Source organism: Uranotaenia lowii, chromosome 1 (assembly GCF_029784155.1).
Source record: "Uranotaenia lowii strain MFRU-FL chromosome 1, ASM2978415v1, whole genome shotgun sequence".
In the NCBI taxonomy this organism is placed as follows: Eukaryota; Metazoa; Arthropoda; class Insecta; order Diptera; family Culicidae; genus Uranotaenia; species Uranotaenia lowii.
This window is the reverse complement of record NC_073691.1, coordinates 25,302,269-25,325,092: the sequence shown is the minus strand read 5'-3', so window position 1 is coordinate 25,325,092 and position 22,824 is coordinate 25,302,269. Positions and strand designations below refer to the sequence as shown.

At 36.1% G+C, this 22,824-nt stretch overlaps 2 protein-coding genes across 6 annotated transcripts in view; both read left to right on the top strand.

Annotated features, from left to right (window-relative positions):
• LOC129741867 (uncharacterized) overlaps positions 1–22,824 on the top strand; it is a 544,810-nt gene that overhangs the window by 82,996 nt on the left and 438,990 nt on the right. The gene's annotated exons all lie outside the window — the stretch shown is intronic.
• LOC129758596 (uncharacterized) lies at positions 12,678–13,773 on the top strand. The gene is made up of 2 exons (XM_055756143.1): positions 12,678–13,178; positions 13,615–13,773. Exons 1-2 carry the CDS (start codon positions 12,678–12,680, stop codon positions 13,771–13,773), a joined length of 660 nt encoding a protein of 219 aa, XP_055612118.1.

Below are 22,824 nucleotides of genomic sequence, written 5' to 3'. Positions count from 1 at the left end.
ATTCTCGACTCTCGATTCTTAACTTTTAAACCTCGATTCTCGAATCTCATTGTTCTACTATCGACATTAGACGTTCAATTCTCGACTTTCAACTCTCAACTCTTGATTATCGATTCTCAACTTTCAACTATTGCTTCCTGATTGTCGACTATCGATTTTCGATACAAAATTCTCAACTCTCAGTTTTTGACCCTTAACTTTCAACAAAACTCAGTCTAGAATCGAGAGTTGACAGTCGAGAGGCTTGAGTCTAGTACCGAGAATCGAGAGTTGAAAGCCTAGAATCAATAGCCGAGAGTCGAGACTAAGAATCGATAATCGAGGGTCGTGAACTAAGAATCGATAATCGAGAGTGGAGAATTGAAATTCGACAGTCAAAAGTTTAAAATCGATAGTCTTGAGTTGAGAGTTGAGAGTCGAAAACTTAGAGTTGGGAGTTGAAAGTTTAGTGTTGAGAGTCTAGAGTTGAGAGTTTTGTGTCGTGAATCGAGAATCGGTAGTCGTGACTTGAGATTCGATAATCGATAGCAGGAAGTTGAACATCGAAAGTCGTTTTCAATTCTCGACTCTCAACTCTCAAACCTCAATAACAACTCTCAAAGTTCTACTCTCGACATTCGACGCTAAATTCTCGACTTTCAACTCCCAACTCTCGATTATCGATTCTCAACTTTCGACTATCGATTCTCGACCCAAAACTCTCAACTCTAGACTTTAAACACTCAGCTTTCGACCCTCAACTCTCGACTAAACTCAGTCTAGGGTTGAGAGTTGAATGTCAAGAGTGAAGAGTTGAGAATCGGAAGTGGAGAGTCGAGAGTTGAAAGTGAGAAAGTTGAGAGTCGGCAATCGAGATTTGAGACATTAGACACATTCTGAGCTTAATTTGGGATAACAACTTTAAAATGCGTTTTCTGGCCTTTAGAAGCGTTTTTTTCGACATTATGAGCTTAATTTGGGATCAAATGAGCGTTGAGAATCGAGAATGGAGAATCGAAAATTAAATAAGAGATATCAGATATGATATAAATAACAAATTAGAAATGAGGAATGTAACTAATTACTAGGAGATGAGATATTAGATAAAATTGAGAAAGTAAGTACTAAGTACATATTAAACTTTGTGAACATAAAATCTTGTGTTAGAAAAAAAGTCATTTTGGATAAGTTAGAAGCAAAAAAAGGAGACAAAACATTCGAAAAAATTTGCAAATTCCCAAGAAATATCTCACTGTGAGTCCCTGTCACATCAAACGTTGTAACGCTGTGTGGCATCGTAACCAAGAGAAGAGAGTATTAAAAAAAGACTTTGAAAAATACTCCACGCAGCAGCAGTGTTTTGGCTGCTATGGTGGCAAATCAGCAAAACCAAAGTGCTCAGAATAATACAAAAAAAAAAATCAAAACCTTACATTTTTTGGACGACCACAGCTTCCGAACGCCTCCACCGAAAAATTTTTCCACCGTTTTGGTTGTCATTATTTTTTTTTTCTTTCTCTGTAGAATGATTTTTATCTCCTTTGACGTGGACCGCACCGGACGAACGGGAAAAATTCTTCATTTTGACAGAGAGAGATCGTGGTTTTGAGTTTGTTTTTCGCCGTGTGTAATCCTCTGTGAGCGACTTTGTATGTTTCGTTTTTTTTTGTGTTTGTTTTTCTTCTCGGTAGAGAATTTGTTGGTGAATCACTGGTTTTTGTTTTGACGATTTTGTCAAACGCGGTTGCATGTGACAGTTCAAGTCCGGGGTATGTTTTGGATGATGCACCCTCTCTAGGAAGCTTAGTCACTAATTTGTTTGTTTTCCACTTTGAATCGTTGCTAGATTCTAGTTTTTTCTTACCTTCAAATAACGGGGCTTCGAATTCACTTAAGGTAAACGGAAAAAATGAACTCCCTTCACCTGGCTCGATTCTCGAGCCCTGAGGCTAGAGATGATTTTCGCAACCGGGCTGATAGGGGTCCAAGAAATGGCACGACCTCTCTCAAGTTGGTCCAAGAACATTCAACACCTTTTCGTGTTATTGTGGCCTTCTGTCTTCTTTGAAATAGATTAAACACGAATGAGAAAAACACTCCAAATGCACATGTGCCGTTGCTTTCTGAGGTTTGTTTTGCACTTTAAAACGTTAGTCAGCATACATTCATTTTTCAGAGCTGGATGGCCCCCTGGAGGGGAATTTTTTCGAGGGCACTTATCATCAGTTTGGGATTCTAACTTGGGTTCTCGAGAGGAGTTCAGCCCTCCAAGATGCCTTGCAGGCATCACAGGAGGAAACCGAAATCGTGATTTTGGTGAAACATAGGGATTGGGTTTCTAGCTGTAGACCCCCCAACTTTGTGAGACCGCCAATGAATTATGCAATCTAGATTAAAGCCCGGCTGGTGTTGAGAGATTCTAGCGTTCAAATAAACGAGGTGGTCTCTCTGCAACACTTGAAAGTATCTTGTTGTTTATTATTCTTTGGTGGTTTGCTGCAGAATTGAGCTATTTTTACTATTTCTTAGAAAGGCTAGTTTGTTACGGAGATCAGATAGCAGGTTCTTTTTATACCTTTTTCAATTCTGTTGTTCTGAAATTATCGAACATTCTTTTAATATTTTTTTTTCTTCTTTCTTTTCAGGTAAACATTTCTTCCAGAACACTAAGGATTCTTAGGAAATGAGATCGGTAATTCAATAAAAAAAAATCATTTCTTTCTTGCGTTATTTTATCGCTAACAAGGATAATAAATCAATCGAAAATTGTATAGTTCCAAAGACTTTATGTTATTAAGAACTCAAGATAAATAGTATTTAAAACCGAGATTTTGAGAAGAGACTCGATTTCAAAACCTATCATTTGAATTGTGAACACTTAAAAATTCTGTGTTATTTAAAGAAAAATACGAAAAAAAGAACATTCCAATAACGCAGTGTACAGGATCATTTATTTTTGATTCAAACTTTCAGATTTTTTTTTATAAATTAAGTCCAACATGATGAAAACAGATTTTGAAAACATTCAACAAAAATTTACCTTCAGAAAACACCTTGATTCAAAGAACAAGAAGTTGTTCTGTTGTTTTTCAAAAACTGGGGTAGTTTTTGTTGAAGCGGGTTTAAATGTTTTTTTATTTAAAGTCAGATCTTCTTTTCTTTTTTTTTTATTTTCAATGAACATATTAAAACTTGCACAAGTTAATTTGGATATTCTCTTCAGTTAAAAAAATTATTATTTTGAATGCACAAGTATGAATAACTTATGTGTAAATATAGTTTTTAATGCAAAAATTAGCAAAAAACTAGTGTTTGAAAAATATAAAAAAAATAATAAAAAGGTAAATAATAAATACAAAAAAAAACAATAAAAAAAAATGAAAAAAAACAATGAAAAAAAATTTAAAAAAAAAATAAAAATAAAAAAAAAAAGAAAAAAATATGAAAAAAAAATAAAAAATGAAAAAAAAATAAAAAATGAAAAAAAATTTAAAAAAAAAATTAAAAATTAAAAAAATTTAAAATGCAAAAAAAAAATTTAAAAAATTGGAAATGGAAAATAATAAAAATATTTGAATTAAAAGCATAAAATTAAATTAAATCACAAGGAAAGAACTATAGAAACTTAAATCAAAAATATACTTAGGTTCACAGAAAAAATACAGAAAATAAACTGAAAAAAACAAATAAAGGAAAAATGAACTTAAAATGAAATGAAAATCGAACTGATGGAAAAAGAATAAACTTGAAAAAAAAAATTAAAAAAAAACAAACTGGAAAAATTTAAAATAAACAATAAACTGCAGAACAAAACAAGTAAGAAGGAAAAATGAAAGGAATAAAAAAGAACTAAAGAGAAAAATAAGGAAACGAAAAAAACAAGCAAACAGAAAAAAAGTTAAGAACAATTTTTTTTAAATGTAAATATAAATAAAAAAAGGAAAAACAAAAAAAAATATATATAAAAACGGAAAAGAGAAAAAAAAAATAAAAAAATAAACAACAAAATAGACAAATTAAAAGACAATATTAAAAAAAGAGAAAAAATTGAAAAGAGAAAAAAAATTTAAAAAAAATAAGAGAAAAAAATGAATAAGATTAAAAATTGTAAAACAGAAAAAATTAAAAAAGGAAATGAGAAAAAAATAAACGGAACAGAGAAAAATAGTAAAAAAGAAATTTAAAAAACGAAAAAGAGAAAAAAATAAAAAAGAGAAAAAAATATAAAAGAAAGAAAGAGAAAAACAAATAAAAAGAGAAAAAGAGAAAAAAAATTGAAAGAGAAAAAGAGAAAAAAAATACACATGAAAAAAAAAATAAGAAAGAGGAAAAAATAAGAAAGAGAGAAAAAAAAGGAGAAAACATTGAAAAGAGAGAAAAATTAAAAAGAGAAATAAAATTAAAATTAGAAAAAAATTAAAAAGAGAAAAAACAAATAAAAACAAATAATTATGAAAAAAAAATTAAAAAGAAAACAAAAAGAAAAAAAGAGAATAGAAATAAATACAAAGAATGAAAATAAATAACGAGAGTAAAAAGAAATAAAAAAAAAAAGAAAATTGAAAAAAAATAAAAAAAAATAAAAAAGAGCAAAAAATGAAAAAAGAAAAAAAGAAAAAACTTAAAAGAGAAAAAAATTAAAAAAGAGGAAAAATAAAAATATATATATATACAGACCCCGTACGTTTTTGGCAACAAGCCCGAACATTTTGTGTTGCCAAAATCGAACGGTTTTTTCTCTGAAATTTTGTTCTCTTATATTCACAAAATAACTCTTTTATTATCATTAACATTATTTTAAATCAATTTCTTACCATTTTTAGAATTTTTAATAATTTTTTTCTCATGTTTTTGATGCATTTTGTACTTTTTTTGTTTTGTTTATAATCTTTGGTTTTTGTTGTCATTTCTGCAGTTTTTATCATTCTTCATCATTTTTAAGTTGATTTTGTCATTTTTAGTCATTTGTCTGTATTTGTTTTTGATTTTTTTTTTTAATTTTTCATCTTTTTGTAATTTTTGAGTACTTAATAATTAAAAAAAAACTTTTGTTTTTGTTGTTGTACTCCATCACCATTTCTGAACGTAAAAACGTATTTTTGATGTTTGTCTTAATTATATTGATCCTGTTATAAAGAAAACATGTGCAAAATCGGATGTTGCCAAAATAAAAAAGAGAAAACACATAAAAAAGTGAAAAAAAATAAAAAATAGATTTTTTTTAAAGAGGAAACAAAAAAAAAGTAAAACTGAAAAAATATAAAAAGAGAAAAAAATTTAAAAAAGAGAAAAAAATTAAAAAAAGAGTAAAAAATTAAAAAAAGAGGAAAAAATTAAAAAAAGAGAAAAAAATTAAAAAAAGAGAAAAAAATTAAAAATGATTTTTATCTCCTTTGACGTGGACCACACCGGACGAACGGGAAAAATTCTTCATTTTGACAGAGAGAGATCGTGGTTTTGAGTTTGTTTTTCGCCGTGTGTAATCCTCTGTGAGCGACTTTGTATGTTTCGTTTTTTTTTTGTGTTTGTTTTTCTTCTCGGTAGAGAATTTGTTGGTGAATCACTGGTTCACCAAGGTGGTCTCTCTGCAACACTTGAAAGTATCTTGTTGTCTATTACTCTTTGGTGGTTTGCTGCAGAAATGAGCTATTTTTACTATTTCTTAGAAAGGCTAGTTTGTTACGGAGATCAGATATAAGGTTTTTTTGACACCTTTTTCTATTCTGCTGTTCTGAAATTGGCGAACATTCTTCTAACATTTCGTTTTTTTCTCTCTTTTCAGGTAAACATTTCTTCCAGAACACTAAGAATTCTTAGCAAATGGGATCGGTAATTCAACAAAAAAAATCATTTCTTTCTTGCGTTATTTTATTACTAATTAGAATAATTAATCAATCGAAAATTGTATAGTTTCGAAGACTTTATGTTATTTAGAACTCAAGATAGTATTTGAAACTCAGGTTTTGAGAAAAAGATTCGATTTCAAAACTTATCTTTGAATTGTGAACACTTAAAAATTCTGTGTTATTTAAAGAAAAATACGAAAAAAAGAACATTCCAATAACGCAGTGTACAGGATCATTTATTTTTGATTCAAACTTTCAGATTTTTTTTTATAAATTAAGTCCAACATGATGAAAACAGATTTTGAAAGCATTCAACAAAAATTTACCTTCAGAAAACACCTTGATTCAAATAACATGAAGGTGTTCTGTTGTTTTTCAAAAATTGGGGTGGTTTTTGTTGAAGCGGGTTTAAATTTTTTTTTATTTAAAGCCAGATCCTTCGGAATTGCATCAGCTTTGTTCGTTTTCAATGAACATATTAAAACTTGCACAAGTTAATTTGGATATTCTCTTCAGTTAAAAAAATTATTGTTTTGAATGCACAAGTATGAATAACTTATGTGTAAATATAGTTTTTAATGCAAAAATTTGCAAAAAACTAGTGTTTGAAAAATATAAAAAAATAATAAAGGTAAATAATAAATACAAAAAAAACAATAAAAAAAAATGAAAAAAAAACAATGAAAAAAAATTAAAAAAAAAATTAAAATTAAAAAAAAAAGAAAAAAATATTAAAAAAAAAATAAAAAATGAAAAAAAAAATAAAAAATTAAAAAAAAAATTAAAAATAAAAAAAATTTAAAATGCAAAAAAAAATTAAAAAATTGGAAATGGAAAATAATAAAAATATTTGAATTAAAAGCATAAAATTAAATTAAATCACAAGGAAAGAACTATAGAAACTTAAATCAAAAATATACTTAGGTTCACAGAAAAAATACAGAAAATAAACTGAAAAAAACAAATAAAGGAAAAATGAACTTAAAATGAAATGAAAATCGAACTGATGGAAAAAGAATAAACTTGAAAAAAAAAATTAAAAAAAAAACAAACTGGAAAAATTTAAAATAAACAATAAACTGCAGAACAAAACAAGTAAGAAGGAAAAATGAAAGGAATAAAAAAGAACTAAAGAGAAAAATAAGGAAACGAAAAAAACAAGCAAACAGAAAAAAAGTTAAGAACAATTTTTTTTTAAATGTAAATATAAATAAAAAAAGGAAAAACAAAAAAAAATATATATAAAAACGGAAAAGAGAAAAAAAAAATAAAAAAATAAACAACAAAATAGACAAATTAAAAGACAATATTAAAAAAAGAGAAAAAATTGAAAAGAGAAAAAAAATTTAAAAAAAATAAGAGAAAAAAATGAATAAGATTAAAAATTGTAAAACAGAAAAAATTAAAAAAGGAAATGAGAAAAAAAAATAAACGGAACAGAGGAAAATAGTAAAAAAGAAATTTAAAAAACGAAAAAGAGAAAAAAATAAAAAAGAGAAAAAAATATAAAAGAAAGAAAGAGAAAAACAAATAAAAAGAGAAAAAGAGAAAAAAAATTGAAAGAGAAAAAGAGAAAAAAATACACATGAAAAAAAAATAAGAAAGAGGAAAAAATAAGAAAGAGAGAAAAAAAAGGAGAAAACATTGAAAAGAGAGAAAAATTAAAAAGAGAAATAAAATTAAAATTAGAAAAAAATTAAAAAGAGAAAAAACAAATAAAAACAAATAATTATGAAAAAATAATTAAAAAGAAAACAAAAAGAAAAAAAGAGAATAGAAATAAATACAAAGAATGAAAATAAATAACGAGAGTAAAAAGAAATAAAGAATAAAAAAGAAAATTGAAAAAAAATAAAAAACAAAAAAAAAGAAAAAAAAATAAAAAAGAGCAAAAAATGAAAAAAGAAAAAAAGAAAAAACTTAAAAGAGAAAAAAATTAAAAAAGAGGAAAAATAAAAATATATATATATACAGACCCCGTTCGTTTTTGGCAACAAGCCCGAACATTTTGTGTTGCCAAAATCGAACGGTTTTTTCTCTGAAATTTTGTTCTCTTATATTCACAAAATAACTCTTTTATTATCATTAACATTATTTTAAATCAATTTCTTACCATTTTTAGAATTTTTAATAATTTTTTTCTCATGTTTTTGATGCATTTTGTACTTTTTTTGTTTTGTTTATAATCTTTGGTTTTTGTTGTCATTTCTGCAGTTTTTATCATTCTTCATCATTTTTAAGTTGATTTTGTCATTTTTAGTCATTTGTCTGTATTTGTTTTTGATTTTTTTTTTTAATTTTTCATCTTTTTGTAATTTTTGAGTACTTAATAATTAAAAAAAAACTTTTGTTTTTGTTGTTGTACTCCATCACCATTTCTGAACGTAAAAACGTATTTTTGATGTTTGTCTTAATTATATTGATCCTGTTATAAAGAAAACATGTGCAAAATCGGATGTTGCCAAAATAAAAAAGAGAAAACACATAAAAAAGTGAAAAAAAAATAAAAAATAGATTTTTTTTAAAGAGGAAACAAAAAAAAAGTAAAACTGAAAAAATATAAAAAGAGAAAAAAATTTAAAAAAGAGAAAAAAATTAAAAAAAGAGTAAAAAATTAAAAAAAGAGGAAAAAATTAAAAAAAGAGAAAAAAATTAAAAAAAGAGAAAAAAATTAAAAAAAGAGAAAAAAATTAAAAAAAGAGGAAAAAATTAAAAATAGGGAAAAAAATTAACAAAGAGAAAAAAATTAAAAAAAGAGAAAAAAATTAAAAAAGAAGAAAAGAAAATAAAATAAGAAAAAAAAGAAAAAAAAATAGAAAAAAACATAAAAATAAAAAAAAATAAAAAAAAGAGAAAAAATATAAAAGAAAAGAGAGAAAAAAAATAGAGAGAATAAATAAAAAAAAGAGAAAAAAATAAAAAAAAAGAAAAAATAAAGAAAGAGAAAAAAATAAAAAAAAAAAGAAAAAAAAGAAAAAAATAAAAAAATAGAAAAAGAGAAAAAAATTTAAAAATTGAGAAAAAAAAATTTTAAAAAATGAGAGAAAAATAAAGAAAAGAGAAAAAAAATAAAAAAGAGAAAAATAATAAAAAGCGAGAAAAAAAAGTAATAAAAGAGAAAAAATCCAAAAAAAAAAATTAAAAAAAGAGAAAAAATTTAAAAATATGAGAAAAATAGAGAAAAAAGGGAAAAAAGGAAAAAATTAAAAAAGGAAAAAATAAAAGGGAAAAAAATTGTAAAAACGAGAAAACATTAAAAAGGGGAATAAATAAAAAACGAGAAAAATATAAATTAAAAATAAAAAGAGAATAATAAATAAAAAAAGGCAAAAATTAAAAGAAGGAGAACATGAAAAAAGGAAAACAATTAATAGAGAACAAAATTAAGAAGAATTTAAAATAATAAAGATATATCAATTAATTAATGAAATCAAACAATAATATGTACATGAATTAAGCATATGAAAATTGAAAAATTGGAAAAAAGTTTATGATGTATTGACAATTAGGTGAAAAGAAATAAAAGAAATATTGATTTATTGAAAAAATATACGGAAAAAATTGGATTAAAAAGAAAATGAAAAATGGATAAAATATTTTTTGGTTATCCAAAAGAATGAAAAAAATAAAAAAAAACGCCAATAAAAATTAAGCAAGGAAGCCAGCAAACTGGGAAAACCGGAAATTGCAAATTGAACCGGAAAAACCTGGAATTTCGAACCAAAACCGGGAGAATTCTTCATGGATCGTTTTTCCCATACATAAACAAATTGAATTCTAAAGTTGATTCATTTCATCATGACTGATTTTTATTTTCTCAGAGGTGGTAAAATAATCGGGATTCAAATTCCATTGAGGGAAAGGTTCAGAATTCCTTTTAAAATAGGGATTTCAGAGCTCATTGTACACTTTCCAGTGCCCTGAAGTGTTCCAGTTCCAATAAATTCTGTCTATTTTTTCAATATGTAAGGACTGAAATATCGTAGAGAACTTTCTCGACGAACTTCACATCTCCAACACTAAGATTGATACTGAACATTTTTCTTTTAACTAGAATTATTGAACACTGGTCAAGAATTAGAGATGTTGTAAACTTCATCAGATGCTCGTTTTTTTTAATTAAAATGTTAGCTGAATCGAGACTTGAAGAAATGAACAGAAATGTGACAAAAATACGTTTAATTTTTACGTCCGTGGATTAACAAAATTTCCTGAACCTAGATTGCCAGCGGTTGGATTCGATCCCCGGTCGTCTGGCTTATAAGCCAACCCTGAAAAATTTTCACAACAATTCTCGTACCAATTCAACTTTCACACTCACCAGTCGTAATCCCTAGACTCATTTTCACATGACTTCACGCGCGGGTTCAATATAGTTTTCCAATTGTAGCTCACACAGAGCACAGTTACATGACATAAGTATTATGGTGGTACTTTTTTTCTACTCCTCCATAGCGAACAGTTGTTATTGTTGCCACTTTGAATGACAAAGCATATATTGCATAAGTGCAGGCAAACACCATCTATTTTCTTCAAAAGGTTTATTTCAATTCACAATTGCCATGGTTCGAAAGCAACATCAACAGCAACATCCACATAGTAAAGTAATTGAGCTTTAATGTTCACTCCCCCAAGTCAGCTGGTTTGGCTGCTGTAATCTTGTTCCAATTTTCTTTCTTTTGTCCCTTATGCGGGGAATTGCAGTGCCGCATATTTGTCAGCTTCGACATGGAGAGACTTGGGAATGTCTGTTTCATACTGATAGAGGCAGTTTAATCTGTTTCAGTTGTGGGAGGCCGAAGGGTAGTCAACGAGGCGAAAGTCATTGAACGACGAAAAAACCATGAAAAGAAATTGCACCATGCTCTCTCTCTGTCTCTAGAGAGCATAAATTATGCAACGGCCGCAGTCAGCATAAAACCAAATGGTCAAACTGGGGGAATTTTAGCAATAACTATCTGAAGAAAATGGGAAAAAAAGACAATACCTCAAATATCTGTTTTATAATGGTGCAAAACTAAGGGAAAAAGGGTAAGTCATCCAAAGGGGAGGAACGTCAACGTCACGAATTTCTCAAACAACTTATTTATCATTAACACCATTCGGATTGCTGCTGAAGCCGGCACCTTTTCTCATTCACCGGTTCTCCTCCTCCAGAGGCCCTAATCAAAACCGATTTCGCAGTCATGCTTTAGTTTGGTGTGGTTGCTGGTCTCATTTTTGATACAGTTTCCAATTTCGTAATTTTGCGGGAGAGACACCAGATTTCACCTATTTTTATACCGTACCTACCAAAGTTGAGGTTTGTTTTTTTGCTCTTCAGTTTAACGGTCGCTCCATCGATAACTATTATTACCACCATCCGAATGAATGGCTTGTCGTACTGAACCTTTACGTTTGATCTGTACTTTGGCGGTGGTGTTTACTAGTTAGTTTTCACCTGATCCAAGCGAGGTTGCGAAATTCCCTCCGGGGACGCGCAAAAAGAGGTATGCCGATCGGGCATTATCTTTGTTCAGCCGAGCTCAGTTGGGCTGCAGTAAGGTGGTTCAGAATAGAAAAATCCCTATCTAAGTACTTACTAATCAGAATTCAACTTTTTTCTAGAATTGTAGTTATCATTCTGAAATTTTTGGAACCTAATGCCTAAGCTTCAGCTGCTGGCCCATAGACCCTAATCCTCCCTAATCGTAATCCAGCCCCTTAAATCATCAATACTCAAGACTCCAGTTATTAGTCTCTCGTTATTGTTACCTATTCTCTTTTCCCTAGTCTTTAATATGCTGTCCTAAATCCCAAGCCTCAAATTCCTTGTTACAGTCCTATAGTTCCTAGTCTATACCACTAAATTTTTGAATCTCTATTCACAAGTCCTTAGTCTCTAGCCCCAGATCATAAATCCCTAGCCTTAAAACAATATTATCGCACATCTAGTCTCTAGTACCTAATTTGAAGTCCTTAGCCCCATGTCACCAGTCCCTAGTATCTAATCCCTTGTCCTAGGACCCGGGTTTAACACCATTTTCGGAGAGAGCGAAAATGGAACTCATAAGCTTTCGATCAGGAAGTCTGCATCGATACTATAAACATCAGGAAGCATCACATGTGCAAAATGTTGATCAGCTTACAAAAATGATAGTTGATCCCAAAAGTATACCCAAGTGGTGGACACCAGAAATAGCCGAACTGCGTGCAAGCTGCCTAAAAGCCAGGCGGCGAACTCAACGATTGAGAATCGATGCCGATAGAGACACGAGGTGCCGTCCAGGGTTCAACACAAGCGGGCTATTAGGACAAGCAAAGAGAGCTGTTACAAAACACTACAACAGAGCTTAGATGACAACCCATGGGTCCAAGCCTATGGAGTTGGACTAGCGAGATTCGAAGTGGCTCGAGGTCGTCGACCAAAAAGTGTCCGGAAAAATTGAAGGAGATCGTTGCGCATCTTTTCCCGCAGCACAGTGGCCACTAGTCCTGTACGACAGTGCCCACTAGCCCACTTGCAGTGAACAAGGCCCCTGACCATTCCGGATTCTTCCAGAGTGGTGTTACAAAAGCGTCTTCGACGAAGGGTATTTCCCTAACCTGAGGAAATCTGCGAAGCTACCGAAACCTGGAAAACCCCCACGACATCCATCATCGTACAGACCCATTTGCCTACTGGATACCCTCGGTAAACTGCTAGAGAGGATAACAGTGGACTTTCAGAATAATCTACTGCCTCAACAGCGGATGTTCCACAGGGTTCCTTACTAGGACCTGTGCTCTGAAATGCCTATATAATGAGATGTTCATGTTGGAACTACCAGCAGGTGCGCAGATAGTCGGATTTGGAATATCGTTTCCGTGCCAATGGTCACCTGCGAAACAATCGAGGAGGTCGAAGACCTTGCAACGGTCTCTGTAGAAAGGGCTGTGCCGCAAATGGATATTACTGTTGGAGGACACAGCACATCTCCGAAGCAGCTGCTGAAATATCTCGGAGTAACGGTCGACAATTGCTCAAGCTTCGGTGCACATGTCAAATACTGTTATGATAGTGCGTCGAAAGTCATCGACTCATTGGCCTGGATTATGTCGAACTGTCATGGTCCAAAGAGTAGTAAGAGACGTCGATACGGAGGAGCGGCCTGGAGCTCCGCCATAGAAGTAGAGCGCAACAGATCCAAATTACAGAGCACGCATCGGCTGATAGCCATGCGAATTTCCTGTGCATACAGGATCATCTCAACAGATGCAGCTTTAGACATCGCGGGTATGGTTCCCATCGACATAACTCTGGCAAAGGATAAAGAGTGTTACGTAGCTAGAGCAGTTAGAGGAGTTCTCAAGGCTCAACAAGCAGCGTCAAACGTAAGTATGAAGAGATCAACTTTTACCTGACGCAGTTCCTTTCGAGCCATGGTTGCTTCCGGCAATATCTTCATCGGTTTATACTCATCAGTTAGCCGTATTGCTCGGAGTGCGTGGATATGGAGGTCTGTTAAGACGTATGAAACTTCTAACCTTGAACGCTGAGAATGTTTTGAATGAAATGTATAGGGCGTATTTGTATTTTCAAGGCTCGCAGGTCATGTGCGATCTGATACCGATCAGGAAAGAGGATGAACGGAGAGAAAGAGAAATTCAACCTACATAACTTAACAAGCTCTAGGAAGGTCTTGGGTCTCGTACGACTCCACTAATCTAAAGCAACGCGATTTGGGGGCTTGGTATAACCCTAATCTGGACTCACACGTGTGGTGAGACCTATAAAGTCTCACGTACTCAGCTACGATCTTTCCTACAGCAAGAGGAACTTGAGAAGGAAAAGGGAAAAACGGTGGATGATGAGCACAGCCTACCCCTGGTGAAGGTGAAGGTGAAACCAAGGCACACAAAGTCCAAGGTGGTTTTAGTGGGACGAACCCTCTCACGGCAGCAAACACACCCGGCTGTTGTGGTTTGAAGGCAAATTTCCATCTTGTAAAATAAGAAATAAAATAAAAAAAAATCCGTTTTCCCTAGAAATAGGCCTTAGTTTCTAGTCTCTAGACCCCCTGGTCCTACTATTCTGAATTTTGAATATAGCTTAGTTTGCAGTCCGCAGATCAAGTCTCGCATTCTAACCATCCTTACTTCGCGGTCAGCATTTCTTAGTCTTATCTCCAGTCTGGAGTTCTGACCTCATAGTGGTTTGGGTCGTTTCCAGATAAAGCTGTTAAGGCTAGTGAACTCATCCGTAATCTCCTACGTCGTTGAAGAAAGAACAACTTCTACTAAAGCTTAGAGGCAGGGAGACTTTAAGCCATTTCCACTTCCTTGCCATTTTGTGTTTAGAATAATTTACCAAGTCAAGTTTCAATTTCGCGACTGTAATTTGGTACCCTGATACACTTGCGAGATTTTCGAGGTATAGTTCAAAGAACTAAAACGCTTCCTGTAGACTTAACATTAGAAAAGGGATAGGCCCAAAGCGGCACGTTATCCAAACATACGAGAAAATTGATCAGATCAGATTTTCGACGCTACTAACCGGGCTAAGTATACTTACTCTGGTTCAAACAGCTTCAAATCTCTTTCCGTTTGAGGTCACAGGAGTAAGTCCAGTGAATCTACAGAAAATTACTCAATCAGGGAGTCAACCACTGTCGGTAGATACTCACGGGTAGAGAGGTTCTCGATGCTGGGCGAGCCTCTCGAGTCGCTGTAGGATGTCATCACAGTCCGGAAACGACCGAGTCTTAGCGTTCAAAGTCCCGAACGTGTGCCGTGACAGGCGCGAGTCCAGGGCACACAACGGGAAGAAAAAAAACCGCGGGGCCAGAAATCTTAGGGTTGTTAGCCAAAAAAGGATATTAGAAGACCGGACAACGGTCGTAGTAGACTAACCCAAACGATGGAGGACTATCGATAGAGTGCGTCCGATCCCACGGTTTGAAGCTACAAAGATTGGGATACAACTTCTGCGTAGCGGATGCCGTAGAATGTTCCACCTTCGCGGAGTATCCGAAGCATGCGGTTCTCAACGGTCGAAGCTGTTGGGATATACCTTCTTCGTAGGGGTTATTGTTGGGAAAGGGGAATAGTTACTGGTAGAGTGGTTCTCGACGCGGGGCGAGTCATTTGAGTCGGTGTAGGGGTCGTATTCATCGGGAATCGCCCGAGTAGTTGCGTTAAGCCCCGTGTGGGTGCTGTGGCAGGCGCGAGTCTAGGTTAAGCTGCTCTCGACCGGCACACGACGGACAAACGGTGGCGAACATTGAATCCTGGGGTCGTTAGAAGTAAGGCCAGACTTTGAGTCCTCAGGAGGACAGGTTTGTGTGGTTAACTCCGAGTCTTCACGATAAGAGGTCGGATCTCGAGTTGCAAGATGAGAGATCAGGTCTTCAGTCAACAAGAGGCGGGAATACGTGTTTAACTCGAGTCATTACGAGGAGTGGCCAGATGTCGAGTCGTCAGAGGAGACTCAAGACCTTGAGTCCTCAGGAGGAGAGATTTGTATGATTAACTCCAAGTCCTAACGATAAAGAGGTCGGATCTCGAAATGCAAGATGAGAGATCAGGCCTTCAGTTAACAAGAGGAGGGATAATACGTGTTTACCTCGAGTCATTACGGGGAGAGGCCCGATCTCGAGTCGTTAGAGGACAGTCCAGACCTTGAGTCCTCAGGAGGAGAGGTTTGTATGATTAACTCCGAGTCTTCACGATGAGAGGTCGGATCTCAAGTTGCAAAAGGAGAGATCAGGCCTCTAGTCGACAAGAGGAGGATAATACGTGTTTACCTCGAGTCATAACTAGAAGAAGCCAGATCTCGAGTCGTTAGAGGAGAGGCCAGACCTTAAGTCCTCAGGAGAAGAGGTTTGTATGGCTAACCTCGAGACTTCACGATTAGACGTCGGATCTCGAGTTGCAAGATGAAAGATCAGGTATTCAGTCAACAAGAGGTGGGATGATTCGTGTTTATCTCGAGTCATTACGAGGAGTGGCCAAATCTCGAGTCGTTAGTGGAGACTCCAGACCTTGAGTACTTAGTAGGAGAGGTTTGTATGGTTAACTCCGAGTCTTCACGGTAAGGGGTCGAATCTCGAGTCGCAAGAGGAGAGTTCAGGCCTTTAATCAATAAGAAGAGGGATAATACGTGTTTACCTCGAGTCATTACGAGAAGAGGCCAGTTCTCGAGTCGTTAGAGGAGACTCCAGACCTTGAGTCCTTAGCAGGAGAGGTTTGTATGGTTAACTCCGAATCTTCACGATAAGAGGTCGGATCTCGAGTCGCTAGAGAAGAGATCAGGCCTGCCAAGTGTAGAGGTTTGTGAGGGAACCTCGAGTCATTGCGAAGAGATGTCGGTTCTTGAGTCGCTAGTAGAGAGTCTAGGCAGGCGTTAAGTCGTAATGAGGAGAGGTATTACTGAATGTGCAAATAGACCTCCCGTGTAATTTCGACGTAAAAACTAAAAACTCGTGTATACGAAATTGAGATGCAGATGTAGGAACATAGCTGGCCATCGTTTCCGAGGCTAGTTAGGTCTGATTTATGGAACTACCTTCCATAGTAGAGTTCCTTTCTCCACAGGATATAGAATCAGGACTCTTCTCTAGGTACTTAGTTCCTATAATCTAGACCTTCGACCCTAAGTTGTTTGTACCCGATTTCCTGACTCTAGTCCGAAGTTCCTAAGCATCACAGACTCTTCAGGAAACGTGGTTTTCAACCCAGCTCCCTATGGTCCCATTCCAATATCGGCCTTTGAGAGTTGTTGTTGAGGTCTGCATTCCCAGCTTAAAGTTTTAGGTCAAGAGACTACTGCTGTAAAACAAGGGAAATGAAACTGGGAATTGGGTTACCAGATTCCAGACCAGAAGTGATGAGTCCAAGGTACGTGACTTCAGATCATAACGCGTCTCAATTAGTGGATCAAGCAGACCTCAAGCACGCATGATCCCAGCTTTACTCGTAATGATTCAAGGTCCGACCTCTCTTTTTAACCACCCTAAAGGCCAGTCTAACACATTGGAACGCGTTACTATCTGAAGTCGCTTCTCTTGTACTCGGCCTGACCCCACTCAAGTGTCATTCTTTGAGTCTAGAGGAGAGGTGCATTAGAGGAGAGATAAGAACTTAAGTCGTCGCAATCATAGGTATGTGTGGCATGCTGGAAGTGACTTCGTTCAGGCGTATTGCTTCGAAGCGCACTTGTGTTAGTATGGCCTTCCAAGGATCAAGGTCAGAGGCTCTGAGGAAATTTGAAGCTCGTATATATTCGGGTATACAGTGAGTCGATCCATTGTACTCATTTCAGATGTTTGATGAACATAATTTCAGACTTCAGACAGGTAAGCTGACCTCTGGACTGGTTATCAAGGTGTAGAACTAAAGACATGGTAATAGAGCTTTTGGATTCAGGAGGTATGCAGCAAGTGACTTGAGGACGCAACCCCTTAGATGCGGGATCAGGAATACGAGATTAAGAACGATGTATTGAAGATGTGTAACTGAGAGTAGGAATCAGAGGACACGAAACTATGTAGCGTCTTGGAGTAAAGGGCACAAAGCTGAGAATGTAGAGACCTCAAAATAAAGCTAAGGTTGTTTGGACACTGAATCAGAGAGATTAGGCTTGGTAACGCTTGACTTGTGACGCCAAATTTAAGACGTCACAATGCTCACAATTTTGCTTAAAATAAGTTCCAAGTTAACCAAGGTGTGTTCACTTAATACTGGAACTGAATGCAACTTGTAGTACGTTGCCATAGACGGTCGGTTCGATCTCTAGTGAACTTTGTATAAAGTGCAATTTAAATTTCGTTTCTTGTTGCTAACAAAAAAGGATCTATGGCGACCGTCAAAAATGTATTCGGTTTAAAAACACTTTCAAAAATCACTAGTGAAAGGTGATGAACCTCCAACTATCAAATAATTTAAACATTTGAAGCACCCTAGCCGTCGTCGTGACTCGTTGGGAATTTATTTAAGGCTGCTGCAACGGATTCTCCCCCTGGGGAGTGTGGCATTATAATTTCACACTTCTGCCCGACTGCCCTATTCCAACCGAATGCAGTCATCGTCACTATCAAAATACTCCGTCCGATCGTGATTCAGTTAACCGCGTATTTCGCTAACGAAACAAACTTTACCCAACGAATCAATTGTCGGTGATGTCCACCACCCGAAAGAAACCGTTTCCAATTGAACCTACTTGCTTATTGAATAAAGGTGAGAAGCGAGCGAGAAGCTGGCTGCTGGGTTGTGTCATTCGCACCCCCCAAGGAGGGAGGGATCCACAAACTTTTCAACAATTTGCTCATTCGCGAAAATGAGGTCACTTTTTTGCCCGGGAGCTACACGACTCGGTCAATGACTAGCTAGACTTAGCAAAGCTAGCATATAGCTGCAGGAGGCTAGATTTGATTATGCCAAATTAAATGTAAATAGTTTCAGGGGAAAAAGGTTAACCGATCGTAGCTTCGAGTAATTGAACTCCTCCCATCGGCAGGGGAGCTTCTGGGCGACGATGACGATTGGGTTGGGTGATCATCGATTCGAAAGGTCGATTAAAAATGAAGAAATAATAACAAATATGTTATTATTTCTATATTTTCTCCTCAATTTTGTTATCGATTTATTAGAAATTCTTAGCGAACATTTTCTGGAAAATCCCATGTAAGAAAATCTCAAATTTATTTATTAATTTTTTCCCTTTTTTGCCGAATAGTTCAACTACCTGTCAGCTTTATTTGCCTCTTTTTCGTAGCTTGCCCTGTGAATGACTCACAGCTTTGCGGCTAACATCTTAAATTTGTTCATCCGCATCTCGTGTGAATCTTTCAACGAACAAAAATACACCGCTTCTTAGCCAAACACAAACAGACCACTTATCACCTAATTGACAGCGCTAGCGCGACACTTGAAAATTGATGACCGATCGCTTCCATTAGTGTTTGACCAAATTGACAGCAAAAAAATTGTGTGTGTACTCCGAAAAAATATTTGCACTGGTGTTAGGAAATTAGTACTAATTGGAGCTTTAACACTTTTTTTTCTCCTTAAATAAAACATCATCAATCGAAAACCCGGCGCCATGTTCCCAGACGAAAGCGAACTCTCTGATTGATTCCGAATCCCAATCGATGGATCGATCGATCGATTGAGGTCAGATCACAACCTTGTGTGTGCAAGATTGGAACCAAGAAGTTGAAAAAAGCAAGTATAAAAAAACCGGAATCTGGTACGAATCAATCAGTGCCAATCAGATATCTCAACATATGGGAAGCTAACTAGTCGTCGTGCGTCGTTTTATTGGCAGGTTCAGAACTGGCCTCGGAATCGGCGTCTCTCGGCTCGATGATGCTGGTTTGTTATTTTTTTTTGTTGCTGTTGTTGGCTTCCTCCTTAAGTGAAAGTGATAGGAGCCAATTTCTCCAATGTCGTCGATGCTCTTAGATAAATTGGTCTTGATCCGGGGAAATTGGCCTTGTTTTGTTATTGTTGAGAGAGATAAATTGTTTTGTGATACTCTTTTTAAATTTAATAAAGATTTAATATGAGAGTGTAAAATGAAAAATGAACGTAGGAATTTTTCACGGTCGCCATGTAACATTTTTCTTATTTTTGTTTCTAAAAAAATTGTATACTCCTTTTAAACCTAATTTAAAAAAATGTCAAATGAAAAAATGTCCGTAGGAGTTTTTCACGGTCGCCATGTAATATTTTTCTGATTTTTTTTTTCTAAAAAATTAGAATCGCAATAATTCCTTCCAATCCAAGTTTAATGTTTTCTACAAACAATATATGTTTTTGATATTGTTATTATAGTTCTTTGAGAGATAGCACAAAAAGGGGACTGTCACTTTGCAAGATCCTACGAATTTTCTCGATTTTTTTTCTAATCGGCCATTCATTAATTAATTGGTTGATCGTCAACCAGCTTACACGATTGAGGTCAGTAGGAACTCAAAGCTCGAACCCGAAAAAAAAAACAAACCTCACGTGTGGTCATAATGTTACTACACGCTGCTGCGTGCCTACCTTTTAAAATTCCCTAAAGCTCTCCGCGATCCGGAGGCGCGTGTCACAAATTTAAATTTTATCATCAATTCTCATCGTATATTCCGCTTGCCGACTCGGTGTTATACCGCAATGTTATGTTAGGTTGTTCGGTTTGTTTTTGCCTCTTTCAAACAAACTGTCCACAATTTTAATTGGCTTTTTTCTGCTTATCCCACTGCCGCAAGAGACACGTTTATCGGGGTATAATTTTTATTAGGTATTTTTTCCATTCGGTTACTTAGCTGTGACCATCATCATCATCATCATATCTAACTGCCCAACTGTGCTATCTCATCCCTGGCTGACTGAAGGCATATCGGATATGGCATCATCAACAACGTCAAACTAATCGCAATGGTTGTCCTAGTAATGCATCGTTGTCGTCGTCGTCTTTTTCATGCTTATTAAAAATGGACAAACGATCCCCGGCACTTGGCATCATGGATAGAGTATTATTCCGCACTCTAAAGTTTTGTCGTAGTCGTCTCGCGTATCACGTTTCTACGCATAGGCATCTATTATGAAGCAAAAAAAAAAAATTAAAACGATAGTACGAATGGATAAGCTCTGTGCGTAATCTGGACATTAAACTGGATGGTGACCTACTTACGGAGTTATGAGTACTTAGAGGAGTTATCTTGATGGCGTATAAGTTCTTCCTTGAAATATTTTTTTTCTTTTTTGGTTTAGCTGTAATATAACTTCTATCGTAAAACTTTAAAAGAAAAGGGGTCACCTTGATTTGAGCCACCCATGAAGTTTTCAGTTTCAGCTAATTTAAACATTCTCTTTTTTGGAAGAAGAAAATTCGGCTGTGGGTGTCAATCTCGAAATTCTTCTAATTACAAAAACAAAAAAACCTAACAAGTCTGTCTGTCTGTCTGTCTGTCTGTCTGTCTGTCTGTCTGTCTGTCTGTCTGTCTGTCTGTCTGTCTGTCTGTCTGTCTGTCTGTCTGTCTGTCTGTCTGTCTGTCTGTCTGTCTGTCTGTCTGTCTGTCTGTCTGTCTGTCTGTCTGTCTGTCTGTCTGTCTGTCTGTCTGTCTGTCTGTCTGTCTGTCTGTCTGTCTGTCTGTCTGTCTGTCTGTCTGTCTGTCTGTCTGTCTGTCTGTCTGTCTGTCTGTCTGTCTGTCTGTCTGTCTGTCTGTCTGTCTGTCTGTCTGTCTGTCTGTCTGTCTGTCTGTCTGTCTGTCTGTCTGTCTGTCTGTCTGTCTGTCTGTCTGTCTGTCTGTCTGTCTGTCTGTCTGTCTGTCTGTCTGTCTGTCTGTCTGTCTGTCTGTCTGTCTGTCTGTCTGTCTGTCTGTCTGTCTGTCTGTCTGTCTGTCTGTCTGTCTGTCTGTCTGTCTGTCTGTCTGTCTGTCTGTCTGTCTGTCTGTCTGTCTGTCTGTCTGTCTGTCTGTCTGTCTGTCTGTCTGTCTGTCTGTCTGTCTGTCTGTCTGTCTGTCTGTCTGTCTGTCTGTCTGTCTGTCTGTCTGTCTGTCTGTCTGTCTGTCTGTCTGTCTGTCTGTCTGTCTGTCTGTCTGTCTGTCTGTCTGTCTGTCTGTCTGTCTGTCTGTCTGTCTGTCTGTCTGTCTGTCTGTCTGTCTGTCTGTCTGTCTGTCTGTCTGTCTGTCTGTCTGTCTGTCTGTCTGTCTGTCTGTCTGTCTGTCTGTCTGTCTGTCTGTCTGTCTGTCTGTCTGTCTGTCTGTCTGTCTGTCTGTCTGTCTGTCTGTCTGTCTGTCTGTCTGTCTGTCTGTCTGTCTGTCTGTCTGTCTGTCTGTCTGTCTGTCTGTCTGTCTGTCTGTCTGTCTGTCTGTCTGTCTGTCTGTCTGTCTGTCTGTCTGTCTGTCTGTCTGTCTGTCTGTCTGTCTGTCTGTCTGTCTGTCTGTCTGTCTGTCTGTCTGTCTGTCTGTCTGTCTGTCTGTCTGTCTGTCTGTCTGTCTGTCTGTCTGTCTGTCTGTCTGTCTGTCTGTCTGTCTGTCTGTCTGTCTGTCTGTCTGTCTGTCTGTCTGTCTGTCTGTCTGTCTGTCTGTCTGTCTGTCTGTCTGTCTGTCTGTCTGTCTGTCTGTCTGTCTGTCTGTCTGTCTGTCTGTCTGTCTGTCTGTCTGTCTGTCTGTCTGTCTGTCTGTCTGTCTGTCTGTCTGTCTGTCTGTCTGTCTGTCTGTCTGTCTGTCTGTCTGTCTGTCTGTCTGTCTGTCTGTCTGTCTGTCTGTCTGTCTGTCTGTCTGTCTGTCTGTCTGTCTGTCTGTCTGTCTGTCTGTCTGTCTGTCTGTCTGTCTGTCTGTCTGTCTGTCTGTCTGTCTGTCTGTCTGTCTGTCTGTCTGTCTGTCTGTCTGTCTGTCTGTCTGTCTGTCTGTCTGTCTGTCTGTCTGTCTGTCTGTCTGTCTGTCTGTCTGTCTGTCTGTCTGTCTGTCTGTCTGTCTGTCTGTCTGTCTGTCTGTCTGTCTGTCTGTCTGTCTGTCTGTCTGTCTGTCTGTCTGTCTGTCTGTCTGTCTGTCTGTCTGTCTGTCTGTCTGTCTGTCTGTCTGTCTGTCTGTCTGTCTGTCTGTCTGTCTGTCTGTCTGTCTGTCTGTCTGTCTGTCTGTCTGTCTGTCTGTCTGTCTGTCTGTCTGTCTGTCTGTCTGTCTGTCTGTCTGTCTGTCTGTCTGTCTGTCTGTCTGTCTGTCTGTCTGTCTGTCTGTCTGTCTGTCTGTCTGTCTGTCTGTCTGTCTGTCTGTCTGTCTGTCTGTCTGTCTGTCTGTCTGTCTGTCTGTCTGTCTGTCTGTCTGTCTGTCTGTCTGTCTGTCTGTCTGTCTGTCTGTCTGTCTGTCTGTCTGTCTGTCTGTCTGTCTGTCTGTCTGTCTGTCTGTCTGTCTGTCTGTCTGTCTGTCTGTCTGTCTGTCTGTCTGTCTGTCTGTCTGTCTGTCTGTCTGTCTGTCTGTCTGTCTGTCTGTCTGTCTGTCTGTCTGTCTGTCTGTCTGTCTGTCTGTCTGTCTGTCTGTCTGTCTGTCTGTCT